Source organism: Archocentrus centrarchus, chromosome 3 (assembly GCF_007364275.1).
Source record: "Archocentrus centrarchus isolate MPI-CPG fArcCen1 chromosome 3, fArcCen1, whole genome shotgun sequence".
Taxonomy (NCBI): domain Eukaryota; kingdom Metazoa; phylum Chordata; class Actinopteri; order Cichliformes; family Cichlidae; genus Archocentrus; species Archocentrus centrarchus.
In genome coordinates, this window is record NC_044348.1 from 33,290,163 (window position 1) to 33,317,683 (window position 27,521).

The 27,521-nt window shown below is 40.0% G+C and overlaps 1 protein-coding gene across 1 annotated transcript in view; it reads left to right on the forward strand.

Annotated features, from left to right (window-relative positions):
• The window catches only part of itfg1 (integrin alpha FG-GAP repeat containing 1), a 158,421-nt gene that overhangs the window by 27,766 nt on the left and 103,134 nt on the right, over positions 1–27,521 (forward strand). Inside the window, exons 7-9 of the mRNA XM_030726183.1 lie at positions 1,863–1,912; positions 11,828–11,909; positions 25,369–25,463. Of these exons, the coding sequence (XP_030582043.1) occupies positions 1,863–1,912; positions 11,828–11,909; positions 25,369–25,463 (227 nt within the window). The remainder of the gene's footprint in view (positions 1–1,862; positions 1,913–11,827; positions 11,910–25,368; positions 25,464–27,521) is intronic.

Here is a 27,521-nt window from a genome sequence, read left to right on the forward strand (position 1 = left end):
ACGCCGTCAGCAAATCACATGATCAGATTGAGGTGCCTTCAATGACCCGTAGGACCAACCATTATCACAGAATGTTACCTAAGTGTTCACCATCACTGAATTAGCAAGCTGGCATGCCAGTTAGCATTTAGCATTTAGCATTAGCGAGGAAGCGAGCTAATGTTAACTAGCCCCACCCCCCCAACACACGCTTGCCGGGTTGAAATTTTTTTCTGGCCAGAACCCTGTTCATTCTGTCCATGTCTGTATTGAGTCACATTGCGGCAACTTGAATTTATTGGCCTCAGTGACCACCACACTGCAGATAATTCTTCATGTATGTGGGATTTTTATAGTAGGGCTGCACGGTGGTGTGGTGGTTAGCACTGTTCTCACAGCAAGAAGGTCCTGGGTTCGAATCCACCTTGGCTATGACCTTTCTGTGGTGGAGTTTGCATGTTCTTCCTGTGTTTGCGTGGGTTTTCTCTGCGTACTCCAGTTTCCTCCCACAGTCCAAAGGCATGCGCTTAGTGGGGTTAGTATGTCTGGGTAGGTTCTCAGTCATGCAGGTCATAGTAGTCCCTGGAGCTTGAAAAAAGGCTACTGGACTACTTTGAGTTTCTTGAAAAGAAACTTAGTGGGGTTAGGTTAATTGGGGATTTTAAATTGCCCATAGGTGTGAATGTCAGTGTGAATGGTTGTCTGTCTCTCAGTGTTAGCCCTGCCACAGGCTGGCAGCCTGTACCCTGCCTCTCGCCCTATGACAGCTGGGATAGGCTCCAGCCTATCCCCCCCCCCCCCCCCCCCCCCCCCCGCGACCCTGAAAAGGATAAGCGGAAGAAGATGGATGGATTTCTATAGTGTAGTGCTCTCTATCGTTACACACAACCTTCATTTGTTCTGTCATTATTGTTCCTGTCTTTCCTCCATTCATTTTATTTCAGTATCATTTGTATATTCCCATGCAGAGCACAGCAACACATAGAGTAGCAGGGCCCCAAAGCAGATCAATGCCAATATTTATTTCATGTCCAATTACTGGGGCAGAACCACAGCACACAGGAATGAAAGTAAATGCCCTCTCAAAGAGAAGCACACAGAAACTGCATTAGAAGTGCAGCCTGCAGCCTAGGCTTCAAGAGCAAGCAATATGAGTACAAGTGCAGGTTATAGGATTCCAATAGAGCAAGCTACAGGCATTACCAGGGGGTGAAGACGCCAGAAAGCTGAGTAAAATCCATCTGTTTTGAACAGGAGATTCCAGCACTATCTTTTTTCCTTCTTCTCTCTAGTTTTTTTATTTTTTTAACTCATACTGTTTTAAGCAGCCAGTTCATCTTTGTTGCTTCAGGAAACTGACTTAAACTGCATATTGAACGAGCAGTGCCTGTTTGCATCAGTTGGGGAAAAATTAAAAATATTTTAAAAAATAACAATTTCTCTTTATCAACTGGTTAACTTTAAAATATTTATATTTTTCTTCTTTTGCATATTTTGTTTTAATCAGTAAGTTGAGTGCAAACATGAGACGGTTTGTTTGTATCAAGCCCTGTACATTATGCATTATGGTGCCTCGAGTGGATTTATATTTTATGTTTTCATTTATTTTAGCTGCGCGTCACAGATGCTGACTGTCAGAACAAAAAAGGAGAACACCATTTTTTATCATCAATAGAGAGGGTCTCAGTTTTTTTTTTTTCTTCATGATCAGTCCATAACGCTGCAGCGGTTCACAGCGAGAGCATAGTGTACATTTCCAGTGCTGTCATTCTCTGCCTTGTAGATCAATAGTGTCTGCTCCGTACTTCATTATAATTGCCAAATGAGTTAATGTATCACTCAATGACTCGCACCCTTCCTTCATTTTTTTTCCCCCTCTTCAGATTTGTTCCTGACGATGGAAAAAGATCAGTTTGAGACGTGGATCAACAAGGTAATAAGCTTTTTTGGACTTATTTGAGTGTCTTCTTGCTATCCTTCTACTGCTTGAGTTTTTACAGCTCTAGCTCTTCTATAGTCTTTTGTGATCAAATGTGACATTTCAGTGTCAGCATTGCAGGCTTCCAGAGTAAAGTAAAGCTCAGCCGATATTGGATGTATGGGGCTGATACTGAAAGAGCAAAAAACCACATCGGCACTGATATAATGGCTGACTTACGTGGTTAGCTATCTGTAATGTAACAAGTAGGATAAGTGAGAGTGACCTGAAGTGTTTGCTTCAAGTTAACAATAAAGTGATTCCATCTACCTCGGCCCCAACAGCTTCAGCAGGCAACAATGATTGGTAATGATTTTACTGACAAACTATAACTGCGTGGTTACCTCACTGCAAGAGATATGCATGAATGGCATGCGACATTCATGCATATCTCTTCTGCATTTCTTAGCAACTAGGTTTTGTAAGTTATGCTAGAAAAGGAAAATGTTTGGGGAATGGTTTAACTTTCCAGCAATGCAAACCAGGTGTTAACTTACTGTGAAGACACGGCTTAAGTCTGCAAAACCATCTGCTCGGCTGTGATGCAGAGTCAGCTACATATGTTGCAAACACTACTAAGAGTATTGCAAACAATAACACCTATTCTAAATTCTGCCAAACATCTTTTTCTTTAATATATTCTGTTAAAAAAAATAAGATTCGTGTCATATAGCTTATATACTGATAATGATGATGATAAACTAGTTTGATTTTACTACAATGCAAGTAAAGAACATATTGAGGCAGCTGTTTGTTCTTTGTTTTTATGTTTTGGGGTTTAATTGAGTTATGTAACCCATGAAAAACGGTGAGTAATGGTTGTCAATGATGTGGTTCAGTGGGCTTTGACTGGTAGGTCAAGATCCAAAAGAGGGCAGCAGGTCTCCTCTGAGCAGAACTTCAAAAGATTGAGTTATTATAAAGATCTATTTTAGCGTATGCTCATTGCTACAATACTGCTGGCTGTGACAGTCAAATTACAATAGTTTTCCTATAGTCTGTCCTACTTCTTGAAGAGAATAAAAACATCAGTCCTCACTACACATGCACGAGCACAACAATTATTTATTATTAAGATTTGCATTTAGTCTTGAACTCATCTGATCTTTGTTACTCCCAGTGGTATACTAAGAATGTATAATGTGGAGTCTCACATGGTTTCCTGGAGTATAACCACAGGTACTGACAAGAGTGATGATCCCTTCCTCTGCTCCCGTGTTCATTTTCTTAATGCAACAAACAGGGCTGCAGAGCTTTGGTGGGCTTAGGAGTGTAGGACTGTTGGCACTGCTGCAGAACTAGTTAATATTCTGGGAGAGCAAGGAGGGGAGACCATGGCTCTGGGTTTTTGTCAAAGGGGCCTATTTGAAATTCAGCAGGTCGAGGCACAAGCTGAACAGTAGTCTATCTTATCACAGAGAAGGGGAATAGGAGAAAGGAGGGGGAGGAGGTAAGGAAGAAGAGGGAAACAGAGGGAGATTGAAGGATGTGGCAGAGACAGAATGTGTCTGAGGGGAGAGAGACCAAGCAGGAGCAAAACTGAGCAAATAAACTGCCATGCCCAAATACCAGTTGGATATATGACGAGTGGCAGGAATGCTGATCAGAGAGGATTAATCAAATGAATTTCAGAGAATGTCTAAAGATCACTTTAAACTTTTGAGGTAGTTCCAATTTATTTTTTAAACCTCTGCCAAAGAAGTTTTTTTTTTTTTGTCTCATTCTCTCCCTTTTTTTTTTTTTTTTTTTTTTTGGTCTGTTAAAGAATGTCTCAAAAATTGTTCCTTTTTTTTTAAACCCAGTTGTAAATATTTAACATGCTGCAGTTATTACAATGTGCTTTTAATGAAACGCCTTTTTGTGTACATTTAGAGTTTTACTGTTACATGTGTCTTAGAAGAAAACGCCAAACTTTTACTCCATACATGGATATAAAGTGTAAAACAGAAGAATCTATGACTTATACCTACCTCAATTGTTCTGCAAAGCATGTCCTAAAAATCCATCTGGATCTAGGAAAGGATTTGGGAGCGACACACAGTGAACCTTGCCAGTAAAAACCAGGGTCTCTGCAGTCCCAGATTATGAATCTCTTCATCTACTTCTCAGCTAAAGTCCATGAAGAAGTCAAATCCTTTTCTTTTATATATATTTTTTTAAACTCCGAATGCTTTTTCTACTTTTCTGCATCCACTGGCTGCAGCTTCTCTGCACCACTATGATGGAATTTCTTCAGATTTTGCACAAACGTATTCACTTGGACACTTGGGATGAACTGAGCAGTATTTAGTGGTCAAAGGTGAAGTTCACTGCGAACCCACAAAACATGTTTTTGGCCATAGCGTAACAATTTATTTGCTAATTATGACTGACCTCAGCATAAATGTGTAATTGGATAAAATGATGACGAGATTACATTTTATATCTAAAAGATCGGCTTCTCTGTGAGATCATAAAATTATATAAAACACTTTTCTGGCCATTATTCAGAGCCATAAAGAGGCGATTGTGAACATATTTCACAATTAGTCAGATTAGTGAGACTAAACTTGGTTGGCCACAAAGATAATAATAATGCATATATATTGGTTCTGCTCCAACACTTAAGACCTTTAATGAAATTCTTACAAGTCTTTATATATATATATATGCAAGGACAGACATGGATGTACACTGTAAGGGTGTACTCACACTACCATGCCGGAACATGTTTGACCCCAAGTATCCAATTCATTTGGCTAGTGAGATCGTGCCCTGGTCCCCTGGAAGAGGCAGGCCTGGGTGCAGTGGAGTTGGATATGGGCACAGTACAAATGTAGTGTTATTGCAATGGATGCCATAAAATCACTTTGTTAAGTAATTAGCAAATATGTGAGAGGCCAGTGTGTCACTGCTTCCACAGTTAAGTCACAAAATGCATAAAATCATGAACCCCTTATGGTCTGCAAGAGTGCTTTCCAAGTGTGTGTGTGTATGTGTGTGTGTGTGAGAGAGAGAGAGATAGTCATAAAGAGAGAGAGGGAGAGCGAGAGAGCATTCAAGTTGAGATACTAAGACAAAATTAAGTGTATTTGGGCCCGGATCGTTAAGGGCAGTGTGAGTGCAGGCTGGCAGGGGAGTGAGGAGGTGCACTGTCTAACCTAACTGGGTGGAGGCATGCAGACATGACGCATTACTTCTAGTTCTTTTTCCTGTTTTTCTTAGCAGTACATAAATTTTTCACTCACACTGACAAACAAGTCTGTACATCCACACTCCTGAATAAATTAAATAAGAAAAAGAAACAGTTCTTTCAAAAACATGCGTTAGATGCGCACACACATACTTGAGCAAATACACACAAACACAGAAGACCAAGCCATTTCCAAGCATCCTCAGAGCATTAGACCTCTGTTAATCCCATCGTGGTTTTCGGTTCAATGCAGCTGCATCTATCGGTCACAGGCCAGCACGCTCCTCTTTCTCCAGCACTCTGTTTTAATTACTTTTCTATGTTTTCTCTTCCCCTAAGTCTCCTTCCATCTCTCCTCTTTCCCCTGTTTTTCTGTGATTACACAAGAGAAGGTAGTCACAGAGGGGGAAATAAAAATCAACAAGCTCCAAAGAGATGAGTGAAGAGAGGTGTTTTCATTGGCTGCCAAATAGAGCCAAGTGCTTTTAAAGGTCACTTCTATAATTGCTGATATAATTTTGTTCACTGGTCAGCAAGAAGCAGTTTTTATCCCAGCCACACACTCAGATACACCGATTAGCACACGCATATATATAAAACTACTGTGTGCTTGCCATAAAAGCAAGTCAGTGTTCTTAGATTGAGTCTCACTCTTTCATTTTTTAGTGGAACACACCTTTCAGATCAGCTCATTTGCTTTTCCCCAGGATATCGCAGAGGCGGCCAAACTGAAACCTTCTTTATAATAAGAAAATGTGTCAGTTTGAAATGTGATTCTTTGAGCAACCATATCATAAAAACTAATCAAGTGCCTACTTGTTTCATAACAAATTTTGTGATATTATAACCATTATAAATGTCCCCTTAGGCACATAATATGCACATAATAGAGTGGTTGCATGAGCTGGCAGATATACTGTACCAGTCAAAGTTTGGACACACCTTCACATTCAGTGGTTTTTCATTATTTTGAAAATTGTCTGCATTGTAGACTAATACTGAAGTCATCCAAACTATGAAGAAATACATATGGAATTATTTAGTAAACAGTAAGTGTAAGAAACCAGAATATGTTCTGTAAGATGCAGAAAAGGTCAGCCGATGGTTGCTACATATGTAGTTCCGACCAAGAAGTATGGAGGAGGAAGTGTGATGGTATGGGGTGCTTTGCTGGTGATTTATTCAAAACCCAAGGCACACTTAACCAGCACAGCTACCACAGCATTCTGCAGCAACATGCCATCCCATCTGGTTTGTGCTTGATGGGACCATCATTTATTTTTTCAACAGGACAATGACCCCAAACACACCTCCAGTCTACGTAAGGGCTATTTGACCAAGAAACAGGGTGATGGAGTGCTGCGTCAGATGACCTGGCCTCCACAATCACCTGATCTAAACCCAACTAAGGTGGTTTGGGATGAGTTGAAGGCAAAGGAGCCAACAGGTGCTCAGCACACCTGAATCAAATGGCTGAATTACCTCCTCAGTATGCAGTCAAGTTCTCCAGAGTCCTGCAATTGACTTCTATATTTGACTCAGGTGTGTTGAAGCAGAAACACATCTAAAACCTGCAGGACAGGGGCTCTCGAGGCCTGGAGTTGAAGAGCCCTCCTCTAGACCATCTTCTGTTTCGACAATTTCTTCTCTATTCCTCAAACTTGCACAAAAAGCAAAACAAGTTTTCTCTCAAACTGACCTGACTTTCGTATGGAGGTTCATGATTGGTGATGGAAGATGGACCTCGGGCTAGGATGGATCAGTTTACAGCAATTTCAGCTGAAGAGTCAACAGTTTGAATCGATCCCCAGGGTTCATAATGTCAACAGGGCATCTGAGAGAGAACTCAACTTTGGCACATGGTCATGTGCTAGCACATTGAAAACAAAGGTGTTTTTAGCCAAACCAGTACAGTCTTCACCACCTCTCATCACATCACAAGTTAGGAAAGCAACATTTAAGTCAAACCTGTTGTTTCCCTACTAGGGAAATGATGATCTCCAATCTTTTCCACACAGTGAGGAATATAGCTTATTCACTTACATTTGATTGGTACTTTGTATCAGCATTGTACTAGAGCTGGCTTGATGCATCACTAGCTGCTGGAATGTCTTGATCATGCCTTGCACGAGCTGATTCAAATCTTACTCTCCTGTTCCCAGTTCAGAAAGCACCAGCATAATGCACAAATCTTCATGGATACATGTTTTTTCCATTAGCATCCAAGTCACTTACAAACAGTTGGTTCACTGTTGTTTATAACCATGTTGACCCATGTTGTCCCTTAGTTCTGTGATAGACTTAGTCCCTGTTCAGTTCTGTTGTTTTGTTTTTATTTTTTGCATAGCATAGTATCTTTCTGAATAATAGCTGTGCATATGTTTGCCTGTGTGTGGGTGTGTGTGAGAGGAAGACTTGTTGAGAGTGATGTCAACAGAAATGAGGAATAATGACAAAAGCTGATCCTTTTATCTCCACACATCATTCGGCTTACTGGGGATTTATGCTTCAACGGGAAATCTACGCCGTAACCTGCGGCCTAACTGCAAACCCCTCTGAACCCCATAAATGCCACAACCTACAATGTAACCTGACATGCACCTGTATAGAAATGTAACTGCACGTCGGGTTGATGCAGCCCACAACTGCTGTGATCGACCTGTTCACCACTGCCGATACCTCCTGTGCATGTCCGGTGACTATTTCACTGCAGTTTTTAAACGTGTCCATGAGAGAACAACAATCATCATCTAAATATAACAAATAATAGTCATAACATCAATATAAGGACAATGTATATACAATATAAGGGACTGACCACAACAAAGAGTGGGGACCCAGGAGAGCATCGAACAGCACACCAATGGGTCTTCATCGCAGCCTCAGGTGACTAAGTGTCGGGCTGATGGCTTTGTAACCCAACTGGAAATAAATATTACCAGAACCATGTTCTTATTTTTAGGGTTTCACTCACAGCCAGCAGTATTTAAGAAATGCATGATTAGCAGAGGCAGAAGACAAAACAAACGAATCCCTTATGGGTTCAAAAACTAATGCTTCAATTTTGCTTTAAAAGCAAATCTGGTAAAAATTTATATATTCAAATGCAAAAGTCAGAACTTTCTGATTCCTGAAGTAATTACTCATTTTATATGTTTATTGTTAGGTCTGTGTGCTTCCAGTCTTTCCAGTGGCAGGTGTTTTACACTGCACATTTAAAACATTTAAAATATAGCATAATTGGAATGAAAGGAAATTATCTGCACACATTTCCTAACTACTGAGGTTATTAACTCAAAACTAAGTGCTTTGTTCATCCCGTAAACATGAAACGCATAATTGGACTTTGAATTAGACCTTCAGGGCTCAGCTAACCAGCATTCAGTGTTATGTTCCACTTCTTTATGACATGACCAAGTCATGAAAAGCCCCATTTAGGTGTCAAAATATTAAAGTACTAACTAACCTAAAGGGAACTTCAGACTGAACGAGCATAAATCTTACTCAGCAATCATATTGGCAGCACTATTCATTAGTCTCCTAATCTTAATGTCTCAGGGCGGCGTGGGGGACCATAGCTGTGAAGCTGTCATTAAGTTGATCAAGTGGGTACTTTCTACCATATTTTTCTGGAAGCATTAAAACCATGATAATTCCCAAAGATTAAAAAAAAAAAACAGTTTTTGGCATTTCAGAAATGCCCTCTGCCAAAAAGCACCTACTCTACCTCTCCAGGACCTGTACAAAAATTGGTTAAATACACGTGTGTGTGTGTGAGAGAGAGAGAGAGCAAGAGAGAGAGAGAGAGAGAGAGAAGATGACCTAACATGTGTCAGGAGGAAAATTAGGAAATTAATGATTAATTAGTTTCATCTAACTGCCTCACTTTCAGGGACCTATTGTTCCTGCTGGCACACTGTCACAATGTCGTGTTATATTCTGGGACACTTGAATATAACAGAAAAAAGGTATTTTACAGTGCAGCAATTAAAAAAAAAAAAGAAAAGGAAAACACACAAAGTCATGACTTTTCTTTTTTCCAGACCTACCTAGCAGTCTCTCAGTTGCAGAGCAATTTTTGAGTCTCACATTATAGGCATAACTGGACCCATCACCTGTGCTGTTACCAGGGCACAAATTGCACGTTACACATTTGCAGGTGTGGTGATGTCACCAGGCTTATGAAGGTTTGAATGCCCCCTCTTTCCTCTACAGCAGCTGTTTGGTCCGAGGTGGCTACGGTGATGTTATTCAGGGCCCAAGCTGCCTCAAAATGGATGGAAGGGCATTCAGACTATGCCAGAAAACTAACAAACCTTGGGATGAGGCTGGCAGCAATGATGGTGTCAGTAGATGGATGCTTTTCCCTGGTGGGCACCGTTCTGGCTGCTTGTGTTGTGTGCAGCTGTTGGTCGAGAATTCTGACTGTTAAAAGAGGCCAGGAGGATGTACACTGGGATCTTTCTCTTGGGTCTTCCAGGAGGTTTTGGACATTGCTTATCTTCAGGATCTGATCATTTTTCGTCTTTCCAATTGATATCTATCTTTATTTTTGTACTGGCTGATCTCTGCTGGCTGTACCAGCTCACATCCTGCACTGTTGAGGAAGGCAATAGATTACTCTTAAAACAGATACTTACAGATTTCTTTTCCCCTACATATAAGGTTCAACCAAAAAGGCCCATTAAATTTAAAAAAGAGAGATACCTGATTTTAATTTGCACAACTTAAAGGTAATCGTCTCATACATCCCTGGACCATTTTCAGATTACCCCCTGGAAGTCCCATTATGACCACTGTGCTCCCAACAGAGAGCATACTGTGAAAGCAAAAAACTGATCACTCAAATACATTAAATCTTGAGTAGCCACTGCTAGTGTACTTGCCAAATAAGTCAATCAGTTAATGCTATTTTACAGCCATTCTGCAAACAGCTGACTGTGGAAAAAATTAGAGCGTAATTTTATGTGCGTCTGGTTTTTCTAATTAGAAAGTCTTGGATATTTCTCAGTCAGGAGTTCTCTTTGAAAAAGTTTGGTCCAAACGAGCGCTTCCTTCTGCATGAAATACTGGCTGTTGCCAACTTTTCAATCTTGTGGTGTTGTGGAATTTTCCTCTACATAGAAATCAATATCCTACAGAGTACTCCGGGCTGCAATGTCCGTATCACAGGAAAAGTGCTGTAAGAATGTGTCGTGTTGATACACAAAGACACAAAGAGTGCTTAATTTCTTTTATTTAAATGTAATTTTGTAGATTATCCCACCTAATAATGGGCAGCATAGTAATGGTGTTGCTTTTGATTTCCTTCATTTATGGCTTTGTCTTGTTTACTGTGACTTTTTTTTTCTCTATATCTCATGTCCAACACAATTAAGTGGAATTTATACTTTGACCCTTGTGATGTTGTTCTAATGATGTGCGATCTAGTTGCTACTTTGTGATTTGCCATTTGTCTGATTGCTGCTTCATCATTATTGAGCTTCAGTAAAGCTGAATATTATATATAACAGAACCCTCGTGTCATAATTTATTAATTTCAGCAATTACTTATATCTGACACACACACACACACTTATACATAATGAATACATTGCTTTCTCTGTCTTCCTCTCTTTCTTACTGTCTTTTTCATAAATCTGTAATATTGTATCAGCAGGCAGCAGTTTTTCACTGCACAGAATCACGTGTTGTCAGGCAAACACACCCACTCATACACATCTTTGCCCCCCCCACTGATACCCTTGCCTTTCCTTCTTGCCCTGTATAAAGGGCACCACATACCTGAGAGGTTCGATAAGTTTCAGAACTCTCACACCCGCTGTTCTCTCTATAAACCGACATACCAACAGGGTCAACTTTAATCTGCAACGAGGTGCTGTGTCCTAATAAAAGTAAACAATTAATATGTTGTAGTTTGAAAAAAAACTGTAACTTTAACAATGGGAATATGAACATGAAAAGTCATGATTTTTTAATTGTAATCAAAGAATATTTAATCATCCATGATGAGTAGAATTGAGTTTCTGTCCTTCCATAAATTAGTTGAACTCATCATGAATGCAGTTTGGCATCAATGTCTCCTTTTTAAAACCAGCTGTGAATATGCAGAGTTTTCAGTGGACTCAAAGATTAACCAATTAGAAGTCCGTGGTCAAAGGTCATGATACTGTGATTTCATAAAGCTTTTGGGCTGTAACTCAAGAATTTATACACTAATTATGAATTAAAAAAATTCACAGATGTCTAATAAGATAATTGGTTTAACTTTTTAGCAACGGTATTACTTCCAGTGCATTGTTATAAAAACTATGAGTTTTACGTCGTGCATAAAATGTTTTTGGGGTGAATGTTAATAGAATCTAGCATCTGTAGTGTTCCAGCATGGATGTGTATTTCTGACATTTAGAGCACATGTATAAATATTAAAAGTAATTCCATGTTGCAAAAGGCACCTTCTTGCTTTTTGGTTTCCAGAAAAATGACAGCTCTTGAATGGTAAATACCAGGATAACATGGTCTTGTCTCTCATTACTGAATCTGTGACTGTACTTTGGAACCATACTTGACTCATTATTACACCTCAGAGAAATAGAAGTCCATAGTTCCAAAGCTAAAATATGGTTAAGCATTTATGAAACAGTATAATCACTATCTCTATTTTTTTTTTTTTGTCTTCCTATTTGTCATTCTCTCAGGACGGGAACTTCACCAAGACTCAAGTCCTGTCAAGGCCAGCTGATGTCCATCATAATGGGCAGTCTGCCTTTGTCGACTTTGGTGAGAATTACAAAGATTGTTCATTTGCTGTGTTTTTGTGTAACTGCGAGACAGTTATCCATTTTAAACCTCGCAGTAGGACCGTAGTTGGGCCGTACGGGCAGAGTCAAAATGGGGAAAAAAAAAAAAAACACACAATGGAAATCAATGTGTAAACATCGTCAAGCTGCTTAGAAAATCACTAAACTTAGTCATTGCAGTAGGCTGGCATGTACTTCGAATTATTGTGTGTGTGTGTGTGTGTGTGTGTGTGTGTGTGTGTTTTACATTCATTCTTGCTTAAGTCCTCAGAGCTCCTGCTGCATTGAAGCTGTGCAGCTTCAAAGGTTACCAAATAGACCTGTCTGGTGTTTTTGGCTTTGACAGGTCATCACTCGGTTCCCTGTACATACAAACTCCAAATGCTCGTTCATTAGCTGACAGGCTCATTTCCCCCGTGCGCAGACAGTGGCGGGCACGCACTACAACAGAAAACTCTCTTATACACACTCATAATCCCAGAGCCAGAATTTTGTGAACATCTTATCCCCTTAACAATCTTGGCCAGCAGTATTCATTGTTCAGCTGAGCTTTACATTCATCCTCAGTAAGTCTCCAGTGGCTCTCTAATCTCCAGGCTGCAGCCTGCACGTCACAAAGTGGTTGGTCATCTTGTCAGAGCTGTCACCTCAGCTGGGGGCTGCAGTGTCTTTTGGTGGCTTCTTGTACTTGTTTTTAAAGGTAAAAGAAACATTTCAATTAACAGTCCGATGGTGTGCGACAGGAAAATGAAAAGGAGAACTATGTGAATGATTGCCCGAGTAGAGAAGAGTCAAAGTTATCAAGCTGACTCAGTCATGTGAAAGCAGAACCACAGAAGTGCTACAGCAATATCTATTAGAACTTAACATTTACACTGTGTAGGCATAACACTACATATTGTTTGGGCATCAGTAACTGTAATTTACCACTTCCCAGTGGACATGTGAAGTGTCTCAGTCCTTGGCCCATTACGATGTCAAATTATCTTGAAGCATTCGGTTTTATGTGGATGAATCCCAGATTGATTTTGATTTGATTCCAATAACACGAGCTCCAATGTGCTAATCTATTTTGAACCTGAAAGCAGCATGAGATCCTCCTACACAAGTCTGTTAATCATTTCTTGACTGAAACCACAGTAGACTGATCCTCTGTACTCGTTTATGAAAGAAGACTGTAGACTGATTTATGTTTCAACTTCACAAGTGATTATTTCAGCATTAAGCCCATTTTCATTTAAGATTATATTATTTTTCATTATGTAATGATTGTTTTCTTTCTCTGTTGCTCACATCTGTAAATCACTTTTTATTAAATTTGGGATTTTTTTTGTGTAAAGATGCCACATAGATAAAATTATTGTCTTTGTTTAATAGCTTAAGTCACCATGAAGAATAATGGGTAGAACAGACCAATCAGAGACATGAGACAGCAGAAACTGCAAAAAAGTTCCTGGTTGCAGAATCTGCTCAGAAAATTGGCTAGCTGACTAGTTCGCTGGTAACACTAAAAAATAATTAGTCGTAATAATTCATTAGTAATGAAGCTACCTAAGTCACTAAAAGGATACAAAGCATACAAGAACCATAAGAAGCTTTGACGTGGAATCTGTTTGAACGGTTTAAATTGACGTTACTGAATAAAATCCACGACTGAACTGACAGATTTTTACTGCAAATTGTAACATTGTTCAAATAACTGGGAAGCTGTTTATACAGAATCCAATGAGGATAGATTTAATTTGGTGTCGTGTTTAAAGGGGAGACTGTTTCTTTTCTCAAGTTACATAATAGAGTTGTTGGGTCGGGGTGGGGGGGGTCGGGGGGGCCTCAACAACTGTGATTCACAAATGTCGACTGAAGTGTGCTGACATCACCGCCACAGTTCAGCACCCGGATGGTGTTTTATAAAGAGACGAGCGCTTGACTGTATTTATGATTTAATGACTTACTAAGTAGTTTTACGAGACAGGAAGTAAAGCATCAGCTGCAGACTAAAGTTATTGTAGTGGAGCATCACTACAATTGAGACCAGCCACCAAATACACTGCAGTATTTTTCAAAAGGCCTGTGTTCATGTAAGGTCTCCTCTTCCTTGGATTTTATGTCTGCTGCTTCATGCTAACAACACATTTTATTCTGCTGTATTTATGCTGAACAACCAAACGCACCCGCTTCTGTGCGCCAGGCAATAAATTTTAAATAATTTGGCAGTATAGCACTATATTGATACATTACTTTACTTATGTATTATAAGTATATGCAAAAAATTTGATTTGAAATCTTAAGCTTGTGGCGTCTCTTGGGTTGTGGCTCTTTTGTTTTTAGCAGTAGTTTTTTTGTTTGTTTGTTTTTCTTATAATTTTTTTTATCTATGTAACCTTATCAGTTAGTCTGAGCTATGTTCTGCTATTAGCTGTGTAATGTTGAATGCATTTTTAATTAACTTTTGGGCTTGTGCGGCACTCGTGCACGTGAGCGCACACAAACACGCACGTGCACGGAGGGCTTCACACTGATAAACACGTCCTTATTGGCAAGATTAATCTGTTAATCTCACTGCAGCAAAGGGTGTCCATCAAATATTTAGTGAACAAACTCCGTCTCTCAAAATTGGCAATATTGTGTGAGCCAGAGGGAAAATGACCTATATGCTGTGGGTGTCTGTCTAAGTGTTTAATTTATCATCACGTTTTTTTTTAAATCTCAAGCTTATCTTGACAAAAACTTTATTTTGGTCTATTTTGTGAATCATTTTCTCCACTTCCTCCTTTGGTTTGGAAACGTACACTTGCACATCTTGCCCTCGTTAGCTGTTGAGAGAAGCCTTTGAGGGTCACGCTTCTGATAATCTGCCAAATCCTGGGAAAGAGATGCCTCACAGCGTCTTTTTTTTTCTTTTGTCCCGTTTTGTCTTGCTTCACTCAGCCCCTCCTCGGCTGTCATTGTCTATCTTTATTTCTCTTGATCTACTTTATATCTCTTATCTACAGCTTACTCATTTTCCACTCTTGTTTTCTTCCGCCTCCCTCTGTTCTTCAGCTAAACAGCTTTGGGTGTCACTGATTTTATTACACTGTTGGAAGACCAGCTATCACCCTCTCTCTCTTTTTTCAGTATTTATAAAAGCTTTGCTTTTCTCACTTTACTGGTTACGATCAGTGTTACGATACATGAAGCGATTTGTTTAAAAGAAATAGTTGAATAATATTATAAAATGTTTAGTATAGATTACATCAGTCAGAGTGTATAAGATGGTGTTGGCTCAAACACATTCATCACCACATCTTTTAGTTTTGTCCCTGTTTGTTGCGATAATAAAGACACAGATACAAAGAGAGATGCTCTGTGCCGCTGAGAGTGAAGTCAGGATTTGTTATAAACTCAATAGGGCTGAATGTGAGACTCAGTATTAGTCAGAGTTGATTGTCTTTGACAAAAAAATAGCCACAAACCTGAAAGAAGACTCGTATTTCTTTTTAGTGCCTCGTGTCTAGAATAGATTTATTTCAACATGGAGCAAGCCGAGTTCTTACCTATGTATTCTACAAAGGTAGGCAGCCTGGGTGATGACAGCATTGATATAAATCCTTCAACTTCACCTTTATTACGTATACAAATTGCCAAAGTCAGGTAAGTCCCTTTTTGTGTGTGTGTTCCAGTGTTTGTTTATCTGACTACTGAAATTGTCCTCCCACATACCCGAGCCAGCCTGTCTCTTTCCACCAGTCTCACTTTGTCGATATTATTGTTATTACGCAGTGTTTGTTTCTCTGTGTGTGGCCGTCCTATGAGTCATGTGACCAGCTTCTGCTCAGGTTAATTAATGAGCACACTTTGAATTTACCTTAAAAACTTAAACAAATGAGAAAGTGGGAAAAGGAAGGAGTGAGGGCAAATGGCACATTTCAAAGGTGGCATGAAGTGAGGTGGAAAAGAGGGTGAAATATATAAAAAGAACCAAGGTGGATGATCTGGAGAGGGAGGAGGAGAGATGGCAGGGAGGATCATAAAAGCAATAGGAGAGAGGAGCGAATGAAATAGAGCAGCATTGCATCCCTCTGTGATTTGGAGTGGGAATTATTTCCATCACACATCACAATGGCAATTCTCACTCTACTGTTCTACCGCTACTTTCCTCTGTGGCTCTTCCACTGCAGTTTCCCCTACAGATTTACATCGACGTCTGCCGTCCTCTCTGATCGCTACATCTTTCTGTCACGTTCCATTTCTTGAATTGTCTTTTTTATTTAAAAATATAAAATTTTTTATTATAACAATAGCAACAGTAATTTCAAAGAAATAGACATGAAAGGAAATTGATTTTTGCCAACACCGCGCTGTCGTCTGTGGCTGGAAAGTTCTATTACCGGCGAGTACCTGCTCGGCTGTGTCTGCAGTGTCGTCTGGGAACCAGTTTCAAATGGCAAATTACTCTGGTGTCTCATACCTTTAAAGGATCATCACTGAAGGGTTAAGTGTCATCCAGTTAACACATCACACAGTTATTACTGAAAATGCTTTTGGAAAAATGAAACAGTTCATGCTTTCCCTCTCTGCACATTCCAACCATTTTCCCTCATCTACGGTACACGCAGCCAAAAATCTGACGCTGGCAGGTCTTTAGAAATGCCAGTATTTTTAAGTTTATCTTCTGCACCTCACTTCAGCAAAATTCAGCTTTGTACTCAAGGTTCAGTCCTTTTGCTTCAGAGTTTGGTTTCTAAAAAGAACACCTTTTTATTACTTTCAAAAGTGACAAATCTTTGCTTTGACTGAACCTTTCTGGCATCAGCACCGGGTTTACAGTTGAATGCGTGGCAGAAATTTAAGGTTAAATAATAATCACCACTTCTAGTCAGGTGAATTAGATGTGCTGGTAATAATTGTCAGTTATAATTGGAAAGAACTATTTTTCTGGAACCAAGTAACTCATCTTTGTCCCACCAGAAAAAGCACCGACTTCACTCGGCACGCGTGGGCTAAACGATGCACACTGTAAATACCAAACAGGAACAATAAATTTGGCTCCAAGTATCTGAGCACCATCCACAGACGGCACAAACTGGCTGAAGATGAGGCGTGCATTCGTGCGCACGTGTGTGTGAATGTTCATGAATGCGTGCGGGAATCTGTCCACACGTCCGTGCTTGTGTGCTGACAGTTCTGTTTCCAGCAGTACACTCTTAATAGATGCACAGCATATGCCAGACAAAACAGGCCCATCTGCCTTATCACTGAGGTAATTGCATTTTTCAAAGTGACAGCGGCCAATGCATAATTCATCATTAGGTAAAGCACAACGAAGTCCCACAACCGAGTGTGTCAGCTCACGTCAGCGCAGGTAGGATGTAGGGAGGCTGCTCAGCCACCAGCAGCTCACTCTTAGGGAGATTTTTCAGACAGCGAGACGGGAATGTGTTTGGAAGTGATATTTAAAATTGGAAAGGCTGTCATCGGTGTGTGCGTGTGCGTGCATGCGTGTCTGTGTGTCTGTGTGTCTGTGTGTCTGTGTGTGTGTGTGTGTGTGTGTGTGTGTGTGTGTGTGTGTGTGCGTGCGCAGGTAAGTCAGTATGTTAACAGCCTATTTTTCTCCGCTCTCCCTCCAGGCATTTTTTTTCTCCACTCATCTTATTATATTGTGTTACATCCAACCTCTGGCCTTCTCCCTCTTTCCTGTCTCATTCTCTCTTCAACCACTACATACCTCTCACAGTATTTCCCCCCCCCCACCCCCTTTGTGTGTGTGTGTGTGTGTGTGTGTGTGTGTGTGTGTGCGTGCGTGCGTGTGTGTGTGTGTGTGTGTGTGTGTTTTTCCTTTTACTAGCAGTCTTGTCTTGTTTTCACCCAGCCTACTCTGCCTTCTCACTGGCTTCGCTTTTTCAGTCTTGCATTCATCACTTTGTCTCAGACTCCAGGAGAAGTGGGTATACCTGTAAAACAGAGGTGCTGCTGGGGTAGTCAGGATCAGAGTGGGTTGCATAAGCAGTATCACTAAGCATTATACATGTGCATTTATGTGAAAGACATCCCTCCAGACCACGTTAATGAAGTGAAATTGTAGCAACTGGAAAAATAAAATCTGCTAATCAGGCACCATTTTGTGATTTCCGTTGCACTTAGAGATATTCCAATCCAAATGCAAAAGACTTAGTCTCCTGGGTTTACAGTTTCCAAGTTCAGATATTAATTTGCACATTTTAATATGCAATTTGATGCAAATTACAAAGTTTATCTCACACAAAAGTGTCCTTCATTGGAGATACCCCAAGAGTTCCTCTTTCTTATTCCAGTGTCTGCTGCACAGTAATTATGAAAAAGTGGTTCTCTCAATTAGAAGAACTCACCCACAACAATCTACACACTAATTAACACTTAATTTATGAATTAATTTTAGATTGTTACAGTGTTGCACATGTTCCAAGTGTGTGTGTGTGTGTGTGTGTGTGTAAGGGGAAGTCCAAACCTGGCATTTTTTGCTGTCTATATGAGGGATTTTTTGTTGTTGTTAAATGCACAGAGGGAGAGGCATGAGACAAGCCTACTGCATGAGGTCAGGAGGTAAACCGTTCCATGCTGATTTATTAATAATAATAAAAAAAACATTAAGTGAATTAATACCATTTCAATAACATGGTCCACAATTGCAGCTGCAGTAGTAGCAGCAACAGAACACAGCTGATGGAGAAAGTTGGGGTCGGTATCTTAACCATAAATAATCATTATAACCAGATTTCAGTCAGTTAAATTAAATTTCATATGCAGTTATCGTTCAGCCATATCTTGGCGTACGATATTTATAATTATAGATTTAGTGAAACGTGTTCTGCTTGAGCATATTTCTGATTGCAGCCACTGAAAGACCTTTGTAGAAATCTGAATAAAGCTCACGTAGCTCAAGAACCTCCTGAAGATTAGTTTTGTTTTTTCCCCTCCCATTAAGCTCCGAGGAGCTTGATGATTGTATATACGTCCATGGGCAAATTGCAGACAGGAACTGGTATTAACCAGTTGAGATGCCTTTTGGCAACATCACTGATCCCCAAAGCAACTAAAATATAGAAAGAATAGCTTCAAAGCTTACAGCACGATTATCCCTCAATCAAACTGAGTCACAGAAAAGCAGGAGTTACACAGTCATACTTAGAAGAAGTTGCAGTTCATGTTTATGTTGCTTTGAAGATCTCTATAGACCTGTCGTATCTAATTTGCATCTATCATGGCCCTGTTTCACCGTGATGTATACATGTGCTCACGATGTCATGATCAAAGACAGTTGCCTCAAGCTGGGCATTTATGCTGTCTGTGATTAGATTTTGAAGCCATATATCGTGAGCGTGGGGCGGATCTCGCTGAAACGCTGCGGGACAGAATCCTCATTGGCGGCTAACTTTTCGTTCTCGAGCTGTTAGCCAGTAACCTGATGCCTAACCTAATGACGTTGTTTATCCTCCTTTCTGACTGCAAAAAGAGCCATAATTTACAAAATGAAAATCCCTTTAAACTATTGATTGAGCCCATAAACTCATTAAAGTAATAAAGCAAGTAAGCCGAGGTAGATACTTGAATATACACACAGGACAGTGACACGATATAGTTATTGGTGCTGTGCTGTTATCTATGTACTATGAATGCTATCATGTCACAGAGCATAACATCACAGTCTTTGTATATCCTCTCCTTGTCTCTTTCTCTTTAGCTATTTGGCTCTGTTTGCCCTCTTTCTCTCTGACCCAACCTTTCCAGACCTTCCCTCCCCTCACTGCCTTCTCCGTTTCAACCCATACCTGCAGTTTCCTCCCTCTGCGACTCTCTCAGCCAATCTACATCACAACATGCATCATCAGCGGTAGGGAAAGATGAAAAGCAGGAGGGAGGCAGGGAAGAGTGAGGGAGAGAATGAGGTTGAATAAAGAGGGAAGACAGACTGAGGAAGGAATATCATGTGAGTTAGAAGAGGAGGCAGGCAAGAGGGGACGGGTGAAGGAGAGCATAACATAAATAAAAGAGACAGATGGGTAGATAGATGAAAGCAAGGTATTCAAGGAGGAGAGGGCAGGTGGGACAGAGGGAGCTAATGTTGGGGGGGGGGGTGTATAGCAGAACTGACAGTAAGCATCAGAGGCAGAGTGGCGAGTGACAACCTATGAAGGACTAAATTTGCACTCATTTTCTCTCCCGGTCTCTGCTTTTTCCTTTGTTTCTTTCCCCTACAGCCTCTCAACATTCGATGTCTCTGCCTGCGCTGCAAAAATGTCCAAATGCTTTCATTTTCTACATTTGACTTTGTTTCTGTTACACCCACAGTGATGATATTAATCACAAGCATTACCCTCACCTAACATCAGGTTTTGGCTTTCCGCCTGACAATGCTTTGCTGTACACTATATTTCCAAAAGTATTCGCTCGTCCTCCTTTACACGCATATGAACTTGAATGACATCTCATTCTTAATCCATATGGGTTTAATATGATGTCGGGCTACCGTTTGCAGCTATAACAGCTTCAGCTCTTCTGGGAAGGCTTTCTGACACTTTGCATTGCTCTTGGTGATGTAAGACTTGGATGCAGCTGCTCAGCCATGGAAACCTATTCCATGATGCTCTCTATTCAGTGTTCCTGAGCTAATCTGAAGCTTGGAGGTCTGTAACGATTGTAACTGCAGAAAGTTGATGTCGTTCCCAATCGCTTCCACTTTGTTATAATACCACTAACAGCTGATTGTGGATTATTTAGCAGCAAGGAAATTTCATGATTGGACTTGTTGCAGCGGTGGCTTCCTGTCACGGTACCACGCTGGAATTCACTGAGAGCGACCCATTCTTTCACTAATGTATGTAGAAGCAGTCTGCATGCATTATGCTTGGTTTATACACCTGTGGCTGTGGAAGTGATTTGAACATGTGAATTCAATGGGTGGGTGAGTGAATACTTTTGGTGATATAGTGTTTGCTTATGTCAATATGTGCAGCCTCTGCTTGGCTGTGTGCTGAGTTATGTTAAAGAAGAAAGAGAGAAATTTATCTCCACCTACTCTATAAAGAGATTTCCTTATTTCATATTCTGTAAACACTGGCCAGTGAAGCAGAAACCATGTTTAGTCTTTACACTTATTTTTAAACCTTTAAAACGGGAAACAAGGTGCTGTACATTTTCAAAGTAAAAAAAAAAAAAAAAAATTATTTTTTTTTTTATAAATTTTATGCTGTATGTGTTTTTATCAACCTTCAGTATTAAAAATATCAGAAACTGTCACGGCTGGGTGCTGCAGGCAGGGCAGGGAGGACCTCAAAGCAGGACGAGGGGCAAGAGCTGAACTATACAATGACTTTATTTAAACAAATAAACACAAAGGACTAAGCTGGACAGGCCAGTTACACTAAAATACTTGAAAACTTGAAACTCAAAAATACAAAACACTCAGCACAGAACGTTGACTAACGTATAGAGACACAGGACCCGACAAAGGACAAAGACAAGAGCAGACAATAAATACACAAGGGTTAATGAGGGGAGTGACCACAGGGGGAAGCAAAACTGAATACAACACACAAGGAACACAACACTATCAAAATAAAACAGGAAGTGGAACTAAACACAAAACACCCAAACCTAACACAAGAAACCCAGAAAAACATACTCATTTAAGAGAAGTTGCTTTTAAGATACACTGTGCATTAAATGACCTTTAAACTTAAACTTATTCTGTTTTGCAGTGCATCTCATTAGCTGACTCCCCACCACCACCCCCGCCACTCGCTCAGTTGCCCCTGACAGACACGTTCAGTTTCTTCTCCTCCCCTGCTTCGTACTGTCATTCATCATCAATGTCATTTAGTTTTCCCCTTCCACATGGCACAGCATCTGTTTGGGAGTGTTGCTCTGTCCTGTTGAAATGGATTCAGATAAACCATGCGATGAGAAGCCTGAAAGCAGTTTCACCTCTTTATGTCTGGTGTCAATACATGCCAACCCCTGAACACAGAGTGCTGTGTTTTTATGGACTAGTCTAGCCAACTGTTAGAAGCTGTGCAACACACCATTTACTTGATATTCAAAGGCTTCAGTATTTGTGTCTTTCTCTTATGTTGGTGTGTGTTTGTAAGCCAAAGCAACCTGTTTAGTGATCGTGATGGAATATTTGGTGCAACAAGATGAACACAGGTGTAAATAATGAAGGTAATGATGGCCTCACTTAGTTTACTCAATCTCGCCTCAATAAATCAGCAAGCATGCCGGTAACATAGCAAGGCCTTGAATTTTGAATACTTAATTGGAATTCAGTGCTCATTAGATTTATTGAGTGCACCTGTGGTCCCTCTGCTTTGGGAAGTCAAAATATCTGCAATGAGGGAAGAGCCCTAAACTGGTGCAAGTCAAAGGAATGTGACTTTACTTCAGTATGGCAAGCAACTGGACAATAACACAGTTTTATCTCATTACTGGCAACATTTTTACACATTACAATATAAGTGAATTTGGGGAGCAGGGTTCAAATGATCCAATCCATCAAAATCGCAGACATAGAAGATCATCATTTCCTTTGACAGTTACCCATTGCAAAGCAATGGAATCAGACTTATTGGAGCTTTTTAACACCTGAGTCACATATACAGTGGTGTGAAAAAGTGTTTGCCCCCTGCCTCATTTCCTGTTTTTTTGCATGTTTGTCACACTTAAGTGTTTCGGAACATCAAACCAATTTAAACAATATTCAAGGACAACACAAGTAAACACAAAATGCAAGTTGTAAATGAAGGTGTTTATTAGTAAAGGTTAAAAAAAATCCAAACCATCATGGCCCTGTGTGAAAAAGTGATTGCCCCCTAAACCTAATAACTGGTTGGGCCACCCTTAGCAGCAACAACTGCAACCAAGCGTCTGCGATAACTTGCAATGAGGCTTTTACAGCGTTCTGGAGGAATTTTGGCCCACTCATCTTTGCAGAATTGTCCTAATTCAGTTACGTTAGAGGGTTTTCGAGCATGAACGGCCTTTTTAAGGTCATACCACAACATCTCAATAGGATTCAGGTCAGGACTTTGGCTAGGCCACTCCAAAGTCTTCATTTTGTTTTTCTTCAGCCATTCAGTGGTGGACTTGCTGGTGTGTTTAGGATCATTGTCCTGCTGCAGAAACCAAGTACGTTTAAGCTTGAGTACACGAACAGAAGGTCTGACATTCTCCCTCAGGATCCCTTGGTAGACAGCAGAATTCATAGTTCCATTTATCACAGCAAGTCTTCCAGGTCCTGATGCAGCAAAACAGCCCCAGACCATCACACTACCACCACCATATTTTACTGTTGGTATAATGTTCTTTTTCTGAAATGCAGTGTTCCTTTTACGCCAGATGTAATGGGACACACACCTTCCAAAGAGTTCCACTTTTGTCTCATCGGTCCACAGAATGTTGTCCCAAAAGTCTTGGGGATCATCAAGATGCGTTTTGGAAAAATTGAGACGAGCTTTAATGTTCTTTTTGCTCAGCAGTGGTTTTCTTCTTGGAACTCTGCCATGCAGGCCATTTTTGCTCAGTCTTTTTCTGATGGTGGAGGCATGAACGCTGACCTTAACTGAGGCAAGTGACGCCTGCAGTTCTTTGGACGTTGTTGTGGGGTCTTTTGTGACCTCTTGGATGAGTCGTCGCTGCGCCCTTGGGGTAATTTTGGGCGGCCGGCCACTCCTGGGAAGGTTCACCACTGTTCCATGTCTTCGCCATTTGTGGATAATGGCTCTCACTGTGGTTCGCTGGATTCCCAAAGCTTTGGAAATGGCTTTATAACCCTTTCCAGACTGATAGATCTCAATTACTTTCTTTCTCAATTGCTCCTGAATTTCTTTGGATCTCAGCATGATGTGTAGCTTTCAAGGATCTTCTGGTGGACCTTACTGTGTCAGGCAGCTCCTATTTAAGTGATGTCTTGATTGGGAACAGGTGTGGCAATAATCAGGCCTAGGTGTGGCTGGGGAAATTGAACTCAGGTGTGAAAAACCACTGTTATAGTATGTTTTAACAAGGGGGGCAATCACTTTTTCACACAGGGCCATGATGGTTTGGATTTTTTTTCACCTTTACTAATAAACACCTTCATTTACAACTTGCATTTTGTGTTTACTTGTGTTGTCCTTGACTATTGTTTAAATTGGTTTGATGTTCCGAAACACTTAAGTGTGACAAACATGCAAAAAAACAGGAAATGAGGAAGGGGGCAAACAATTTTTCACACCACTGTAGGATCATCTTCTGCACTGTTTTCAGAGAGAAATGGTTACATAGATGCCAGAGAACTACTTTTTTCTGTACTGTAAACTGATCAAAAATCAATTAGAGAACTGACAAAAAAAAATCAGACTTAGCAGAAGCAGAATTGACTTCACTGACTGACAGATGCACGGCACTGGTATCAATCAGTCAATGAAATTGTCTAAATATTTGTCCCCAACAGATTTTTCTGTAAAAGTTTCATGTCACTCAGCAAAAGACAGAAGACTAAGCACAACAACAAAAATCTAATAAGTTAGATCAGTGCATTTTTACTTAAAAAAAAATATATAAAAATTAAAAAAAATGCTGATTCCACAATATTATTTTTATTAAGCTTGAAAAGTAAATATTGAAGTAAATGTAGCAATTAATTGTTATGTGTTGTTCCCCATATTATTTATATTTCTACAGTTAGTCTTGAATATTACAAAACAGAAGGCATCTCAGGTTTAGCAATTGTAATCAGATTATCAGCCTTCCAACAGACTGCCATGGAAATGGGTATTATTTATGTCCTTTTCCATGTTGGAACTATACCAGATATACGCAAATCACTAGTATAATTTAATTGTTTACAGGAATTCAAGCAGTGCATCTGCTCTAGGCATCCTTACAGTCGATGGGATATGGTTTCTTTCTGTTTCAAGATCTGAAAACACTGAGTAGATCACAATAGTTCTGTTCTTGCTGATGTAAATGTGGTGAAAAATGTATAATTGAGTCATCATGACTTAATGAGGTTTTTGGCCGTGTGTGTTTAATTTGAAGCCAAACCTGGTGCATTCAAGTGTTTGTTCTTTGAAAAGCTGTTGTTTAGACTTTGGAGCCTCTGTCCCTGTTTGTACATCAGAAACCTGCATGGCATCATGATTTGAATAATTAATAGCAACGAAAATCAGTGGAGAAAATTATACTTCAACTCAACTGACATTATTAAAAGGCATCAAAGAGACAAATGCTGCTGGGATTTGTTTGCTTGTAAAAAAAACAAACAAACAAAAACAAACAGGTGCTCCTATGATCCAACTCACACATGAAAAAAATCTGAGGCATTGTGATGGAGTGGAAATATTAAAATAGCACAGTTTTAGAAAGTACAGCATCACACGGCCCCTTGGTTCAGCCAAACATTGTTGCTTCACGATGTAATGCTCTGTATCTGTTTCTGGCAGATGGCGATGGCTACCAGGACCACCTCCTTCCTGCATGTTTGGATGAAAACTGTCAACTGAGTGCCATCTACCTCGCCAAGTCAGGCTCAAAAGAGGTATGCAACTGACCATATGTATATCAACATTTGAAATTCAGTTCAGTTAAGTTTTACTTATACAGCACCAAATTACAACAACAGTTGCCTCAAGGTGCGTTATATTATAAGGTAAAGACTCTGTAATATAGAGAAAATCTCAATAATCAGGTGACCCCCCCTAAGAGCAAGTACGTGGCAACAGTGGGAAGGGAAAAACTCCCTTTTAACAGGAAGAAACCTCCAACAGAACCAAGCTCAGGGAGGGGCCTTTTTGGGAGTGAGGGGAGGGAGACAAGACAAAAGATATGCTGTGAAAAAGACCCAGAGATTAATAATAACTAATAATTAAATGCAGAGTTCTGTATAAACACATAGAGAGTGAAAAGAGGTGAATTAAGAAGAAACACTCAGTGCATCATGGGAACCTCCCAGCAGCCTAGGCCTATTGCAACGTAACTAAGGGATGGTTCAGGGTCACCTGATCCAGCCCTAACTATAAGCTTGATCATAAAGGAAAGTTTTAAGCCTAATCTTAAAAATAGAGAGGGTGTCTGTCTCCTGAATCAAAGCTGGGAGCTGGTTCCACAGAAGAGGGGCCTGAAAGCTGAAGGCTCTGCCTCCCATTCTACTCTTAAGTATCCTAGGAACCACAAGTTAGCCAGCAGTCTTAGAGCGAAGTGCTCTGTTGGGGTGATATGGGACTATGAGGTCTTTGAGATAAGATGGGGCCTGATTATTCAAGACTTTGCATGCAAGGAGGATGATTTAAATCAATTCTGCATTTACCAGGGAGCCAATGAAGAGAAGCCAATATGGGAGAAATCTGCTCTCTCTTTCTAGTCCCTGTCAGTACTCTAGCTGCAGCATTTTGGATCAGCTGAAGGCTTTTCTGAGAGTTTTTAGGACAACCTGAAAATAGCTCCCACAGTTCAGCCTAGAAGTGATAAATACATGAATTAGCTTTTCAGCATCACTCTGAGACAAGATGTTTCTAATTTTAGAAATTTTTCCAATTTCATGGATAGATAAAGCTGGGTATCATCTGCATAACAATGAAAATGTATGCTATGCCTTCTAATAATACTGCCTAAGGGAAGCATTTATCATGTAAATGGAATTGGTCCTAGCACAGAACCCTGTGGAGCGCCATAATTAACCTTAGTGTGTGAAGAAGACTCCCCATTTACATGAACAAATTGGAGTCTATGAGATAAATATGATTCAAACCACTGCAGTGCAGTACCTTTAATACCTATAGCAAGCTCTAATCTCTGTAATAAAATGTTATGGTCAACAGTATCAAAGCTGCACTGAGGTCCAACAGGACAAGCACAGAGATGAGTCCACTGTCAGAGGCTGTGAGAAGATCATTTGTAACCTTCACTAATGCTGTTTCTGTACTGTGATGAATTCTGAAACCTGACTGAAACTCTTCAAATAAACCGTTCCTCTGCAGATGAGCAGTTAGCTGTTTTACAACTACTCTTTCAAGAATCTTTGAGAGAAAAGGAAGGTTGGAGATTGGCCTATAATTAGCTAAGACAGCTGGGTCAAGTGATGGCTTTTTAAGTAGAGGTTTAATTACAGCCACCTTGAACGCCTGTGGTACATAGCCAACTAATAAAGACAGATTAATCCTTCATTCTTAAATATGATCAATTAATGTTTGGACTTCTTTGAGCAGTCTAGTAGGAATAGAGTCTTATAAACATGATGATGGTTTGGAGGAAGTAACTGTTGAAGTTAACTCTGAAACATCAGTTGAGAGTCTAAATAAGTACCAGCAGTGCTGAAAGTAGCCAAACAAAAAAGATGGTTAAAAATTTTCCTCTAATGGTTAAAATTTTTATTTATAAAGAAATTCATGAAGTCATTACTAGTTAAAGTTAAAGGAATACTCACATCAACAGAGCTCTGACTCTTTGTCAGCCTGGCTACAGTGCTGAAAACAAACCTGGGGCTGTTCTTATTTTCTTCAATCAGTGATGAATAGTAAGACTTCCTAGCTTTTTATATATATATATATATATATATATATATATATATATATATATATATATATATATATATATATAT